Genomic DNA, 6,503 nt, shown 5'->3' with positions numbered 1-6,503 from the left:
CCCCTCTCCAGCCCCCTGTGCCCCCCAAATGAGCTGCCTGCAGCTCCCTGCCACTTCCAGCGCTGGGGTCCCATTCACTACCCTGGCTGGGCAGCACCTGTCCCTGCCCCACGCCCTCCCTTCCTCACCATGGGGCCCTCGATCTGCCCCTTCCCACCCACAGACTTACCGGCTGGATGCTGCTCTCCAAGCTGCCCAGCTGCATTGCTGGCCACATGCATGGCAGCTGTGTGCAGGCACATGACATTTATCGGTGACATTATCAACTACACTGGCCAAAAAAAGCCAAATGGCCAATAATGTTAATTTGCCTTTTATTGGTGCTGATCTGATATGCCACCAATATATTGGTGCATCTCTACTAACAATGCTAATATTGTATTGCATCCTTACAAGGATCTCACTGCACCCCCAAGCGCTGTAGCACCCTAGTTGAGATGTGTTCATCTAGTACATTGGTGCTCTAGTTTTTGTCCCTGTGGGCTGGATGAATGGCATGGTGCCAGTCCATGGGCTAGATTGGGCCCTGAGCACCAGGATCTGGCCCTGCACTGCTTCCACCCATCCTAGCTAGCTGGAGTTTGACCTTGTACCGCTTCTGCAGGCCCTGTGCACCCAGTATAGTGCAGAAGACCAAGTTATACAGACCACAGGGCTCCTCAGACTCAGCAAGGGAACTACAATTACTGTCACCTCTTCCCTACTGCCAAATTTCTGGACCTGTGGGGATCCGGCCCACAGGCCAGGGATTGAGCATCCTGGCCTAGTAAGACCTAACTGTGTTGGTGAAACTCAGCTCCAGAATGCAGTTCAAATTTAGACTTTTCTCTAGAAAAAAAGAGTAGCTCCTCCTGTCCCTAAGTATGGTAAAGGGTTGAAATTCTCCAATAAACTACAGTCATGGGAAAGCATTAAATCTGTCTTTAAATCTCCTGAATGACTACCAAAAGCAACACAAGTAAAAAAAATGTATCATTACCTTGTAATAGGCAGTGCTATCATAATGTGACTCCTACAACTCCATTTTGTGCTGTTAAAATGAGAGGAAGGAGTCAACACCTACTAACCCACCTATTGACAACGTAACCAGCACTTGCCTTGCAAATCATTCTTTCCTTGAGCAAAGTGGGAATAGAATTGTAAAGAAGGTGGGTGGGAAGCACCAAGTATAACTACTGCCTTATGAGAACAATAGTGGAAGCTCTGTATTGCACCTAATTTCCACTGACTAGAAGACTCTGTAAATTACTGAAGCTTTTGTTAAAATACCATGAAAAGGTAATTCATTGATGTGGTCTGACTACTTGTTTAGATGATTGGCTTTATTTGGCCCTAGCTGGAGTTTGGCCTTGTGCTGCCTCTGTGGGCCCCGTGCACCCAGTATAGCGCTGATTTCTCTTTTTTAATTGAAAATTTAGTGTTGATAGAAGAATGCAGCTCTTTGCTATTAAATCATTGATGTGAGACACTGTACACTTGCATATAAGTGACTTTCGACAAAGGCAGACAAGATTCTTTGGGTAAATCCAATGGCTTTTAAAAGCATTGGTAACAACTTGCTCTGAAGGGGGTTGACTGGCCTTGTAAGTGTTCCTAGGTTTGTTAAAGAGAAATGTATTTACTTTAAGTGATGGGAAGTCCTGCCTTTTTAGAACTGTTGCTGGTAGTGGCAAAGTTAATGCAGCTGACAAAAGTTTCCCAGCACACGCCAAGGAGTGAAGACCTCCCTGGCGATCCTCATAAGCTGAATGCCAGTATCCCAGAGACATAGGAAAAAGAAACAGAAATTGGATTCAGGACAGTGTTTCCTTATTCCCCTTGGATATCCCTGAATTTAGAAGGTATTATCCTTTAGAAGGGATGCTGTCATCTGATTTGACTTTTCACATTGAAAATTAGGAATTTGGGGACATTTCAGCATCCTCTAGTATTTGGAGACCAAATGCTGTATAAGAGCCACAAGGTGATACTGACTAGTCCAGTCTTATCAGTGATTGGCTCAAACTTGATTACATAGTCAAAATTACATGCATTTTCATTTTCAGACCTCTTAAGATGTTAGTTGCTGAAGGAATATTAACTATTCTTTATTCCTTTGTGTTGAGGGATAGAAGCTCTAAAATGGCAACCACTTGGTTCCAAAGAAATTAGTTTAATTCCTTTGTTCTTACAAATTCATGCTAATTTTAGCCTTTTACCTCTAGGTTCTTTTAAAAAATGTCATTATAACCCCTGGTAATAAATAGGAAGTCTCCTTGATTGAAAGAAACTGTCATTTCAAAGACATTGTATTGCATATTCTCTGCAGCCTCTAGGGTTGTTGATTCAGTTGCCAAGCATGATGACAGTCATAAGTGATCAAAAACATTGGTTTAAAGTCCACAGGTTTAATATAGGTAATGCTTTAGAATATAAATTGCCAAAATAAACCCTTATTGCTTTGAGCTATTTGGCACGTTTCTCAGCCTTTTCAGACTAATGTACTCAGAAAATGTTAGCTTTTAAGTTTTGCTTTTTTGTTGTTGGGCCTTGTTTGTTGTTTTTTATTGTAAAAAAAAAAAAAAAAAAAAAGGCAGTAAAGCAGCTGTGTTTTTTTACAAAGAACAAAGTCCACAACAGGTCAGAAAATTTTTGATGTTATGGATTTCTGTTTAAAATCTCTGGTTAATCTTATGAATCGTGTAGATCTTTGCATGCCTAATATTGCATGGCATCCTTAAAAGGTTCATGTAGGGCCCTCATTGAGAATCACTAATTTAGCATGAAAAGGACCCCAAGATTCAAGTGGTGGGGGAACTTCAAAGGGCAGTAATGTAGCAACGGGATTAAGTGAGTATTCGTTCATTATAGGGTGTGTATGTGCTTTTCCTTGGCCTCTTGAAGGCTCAGATCAAGTATATCTGAAAAGCAAAGAGCTCTTTTATACCCCTCCTGACACTACTGACCTGGGAGTAAAAACTTTTAAATGTGAAAGTAGGTTTTCTGAAGACAAATACGCTCCTCAGTCCGTTGCATTGAGTAAAGTGAAAGTAGCTGAATTAAAATGACCTTAATGTGCATGCACTTTACATATGTGTGTTCTCCCACAGACCTGAAACTCAGCACCGAGGTCCTGCTGCTCATTCAGAGAATGATCTCCCTGAACAAGAGGAGGAAATTCTGGGATCAGATGATGATGAACAGGAGGATCCAAATGATTACTGTAAAGGTGAGGGCTTTGCCTTGTGTTAAAAATAACACTAAACAGATGTTTAGCTTTTCCCTGCCTGTTATCCTTTCTTCTCCCTTACAAAGCCTTCAGTCTTCATGCTTTGGGCTTTTAAGCTGTGGAGTGTCTAACCTGAAATGTTTTCATGTCTAAGATACAAAGGAGAAAATGTAGTATCTGTTTGCCTGGTGTATGAAGAGATTTTGTTAAAATGAGAATGGGGAGGAATTACGTGTTTACCTGAGTGAGGCATTATTTGGTTGATGGACTTTGTTTTAAGTCACACAGTCTGCTTTTCTTTACTTGAGACAAGGTCTGCTCTGTGTATAAAATAAAGCATAATCAAGTTGAAAGTTCCCTTTAAAATAGTGGTTCTCAACCTTTTAAGACTCAAGGCATCCCTTTGAAAATGCCAGTTCTTAGCTTTCACTTATTTTTCTGTTGCTGAAAAACAATAGAGCACTTTTTTTGTTATGAAGAGCTCGGGCCCCACTTTGGGCTCCTATTTGAGATCTCTGGGTTTGTCTTGTGAATCATGAAGGTATACCATGAGATCCTTTTAAGGATTTCATCAAACCCAGGTTGAGAATCAGTGTTTTAAGATATGGAGATTTGGAGTCCTTCTCCATTTCAGTATTAATTTGCATACTTTACAACTTGATCAGTGGGGCACTAATTTGACAAATCTGCCAACTTCTTTCCTCCTCTGGTAGAGAATTGTATCAGTTTTCCCTAGAAATTGCCTCAGCTTTTATCAGCTGGAGGTAGGGGGAAAGGAATAATCTAGTTTCTAGGACAGATACCTGCTTATAGCACCTTTTTTGGAGTTGTATTAAGATGTTAAAGCCATGCGTCTACAGTAGTCTTTTTCCCCTTCTGTTGAAGGTGATTTTAAAGCCTCTACTTATCAAGGACTCCCAAGTGCTTTTTGTTTTTAAAATAATTGTTTAATCATATCAGGAAGTACTTGTCTTTTGTCTGTACTACAGAATGTAAGAGGCTACGAATTTTTGATGAGTGAGGCTTTCTAACATTTGAAGAGAAAACGGGTGTTTAACTATCTTTGCATTTCAGTTGTATTTGGCACCTACTTCCCCCTTTTGCCTTTGAAAAGCTCCCTGCCTTAGACTCAGAAACCTTTTAACATATCTGTAACACCATGCTTTTTCACACAGTTGGTACCAGTAGTTCGTGTAATTTCACATAACTGTTAACTTGTTTTTTCTATAAGCCATTCTAACTACTGTGCTACTTCCTGCCTTGGTGAAGTGGTCACATAGATCACAACTGTCAAACATAACTTGTGTACTGAATCTGACCCGTGATATCGTGTTATCTCATCTGCAGGGCTCCTAGAGGGGCCAGGAGTTTGGACGTTGTGCAGGGGAAAAATTCAGGGTATGGAGCCCCATTGGGTATGCATGTTGGTACCGGGCAGGCAAGTGACAGCTATGTTGGTCTGGATTCAGTCCAGGGGGGCCCAAACCAGTTTGATGTGGCATTTCAGATCAGGTAGAGTAATTTGTAGACTTCACAGCATAAATGTTGTGGATATGATTCACTGCAAGTACTTGAAACGGGATGCCTAAACTGCATGGATTGTCCTGGGTTAGTCACAGTGGCATACTTGGCAACAGTATGTATAGGAAACTGCCATGCGTGTGTTCCTGTAGTTCATGCTATCAGTATCAAGAACAGGAGGAATAGAGTCCCTCCCTGCCTGAGGCTTGCCAAGTAAATAAAGATAGAAACTGTTCCATGTTTTTAAGTTGGATTTATTTGTAATAGTCCATTTAAGATTTAAAGGTAGTCTGTTGGGTTTGGTTTTTTTAAAGGAATGCCAAGATTGCAGCATCAAGCACTCGGAACTTACAAAAAGAAATAAGGTTGCCCTGTGTTACTGGGACTTCTCTGGTCAGCTTATGGAGGCAGTTAGGTCAAGGGATGTTATCGTCATGGGTGACGTAAACTACCCAGACATTTGCTGGGAGGAGCAGACATCTGACCACTCACACAGGTTCCTGGCTTTGTTACAGGACCTTCACCTTATCCAGGAGGTGCACAGCCCCACTAGGGGTAATGCCTTGCTGGACCTGGTCCTGGCCACCAGGGATGACCTGGTGAGGGGACTGCAGGTCCTTGACCACCTGGGCAATAGTGATCATCACCAGCTGGAATTCACTCTCCAGCACAGGGTGTCAGGGGCTTACAGCAAGACTAAAGCCCTTGACTTCAGAAGGGCCAGCTTCAATGAGCTTCTGAGATTAGTGGGGGAAGCACTGAGGGCCCAGAAGGTAGAGGAGATGGGAGTCCATGAGGCATGGTCGTACCTTAAGGGGACGATCCTCTAGGCCCAAAGGATAACAGTCCCTCAGAGAAGCAAGGGGGGGGTAAGAGTGCTCAGAAACCCCCTTGGCTCAGGAATGCCTGAGGACTAAAAGGGAGGTGTACAACCAGCGGAAGGGAGGAGATATTGCCAAGGAGGAGTACTCCTCCTCAGCCCGGGAGTGTAGGAGGGCTATTAGGAAGGCCCAGGCAGAGATGGAACTCAGGCTAGCGTCCAGGATTCGGGAGAACAACAAAAATTCCTTTTTCAAGTACACTGGGAGCAAGAATATTGCACCAGGCAATATAGGGCCCCTGCAAGTCTCAAATGGTAATCTTGTGGCTATGCCAGATGAGAGAGCTGATATTTTTAACAGTTTCTTTGCCTCTGTTTTTTTGAACAGGGACCAGGACATCCCTCCTACCAGAGGTAGGGACAGTCTCGGGGATAGCTCTGTCAGGCCTTTGGTCAGCGCAGATGTAGTTAGGGATCTTCCGGAAGGGCTGGACATTTTTAAATCTGCAGGTCCAGATGCCCTCCACCCAAGGGCGTTGAGGGAGCTGGCAGGGGTCATTGCGGAGCCCTTGGCCTGGCTGTATGAGCGTTTGTGGTCATCTGGCCAGGTGCTGGGGGATTGGAAACTGGCTAATGTGGTCCCAATTTTCAAGAAAGGGAGGAAGGAGGACCCAAGTAACTATAGGCCTATAAGCCTCACCTCGGTGCTCAGGAAAATCTTGGAGAGAATCATCAAGGAGCACATCTGTGGGGGGCCTGCAGGGGAGATCATGCTCAGGGGCAATCAGCATGGGTTCAAAGGCAGGTCCTGCCTGACCAACCTGATTGCCTTTTACGACCAAGTAACTAAATCCTTAGATGATGGTGTCGCCGTGGACGTAGTCTTTCTAGACTTTAAGAAGGCCTTTGACACTGTCTCTCACCCCATCCTCATCAATAAATTAAGCGACTGTG

At 43.5% G+C, this 6,503-nt stretch overlaps 1 protein-coding gene across 1 annotated transcript in view; it reads left to right on the top strand.

Annotated features, from left to right (window-relative positions):
- The window catches only part of SRPK1 (SRSF protein kinase 1), a 46,921-nt gene that overhangs the window by 16,332 nt on the left and 24,086 nt on the right, over nucleotides 1-6,503 (top strand). The window contains exon 3 of the mRNA XM_006025248.2: nucleotides 3,090-3,208. Within this exon, the coding sequence (XP_006025310.1) occupies nucleotides 3,090-3,208 (119 nt within the window). The remainder of the gene's footprint in view (nucleotides 1-3,089; nucleotides 3,209-6,503) is intronic.

This window comes from Alligator sinensis, unplaced genomic scaffold (genome assembly GCF_000455745.1).
Source record: "Alligator sinensis unplaced genomic scaffold, ASM45574v1 scaffold872_3, whole genome shotgun sequence".
Taxonomy (NCBI): domain Eukaryota; kingdom Metazoa; phylum Chordata; order Crocodylia; family Alligatoridae; genus Alligator; species Alligator sinensis.
The sequence above is the reverse complement of the archived record's forward strand: the minus strand, read 5'-3'. Positions and strand labels throughout refer to the sequence as shown.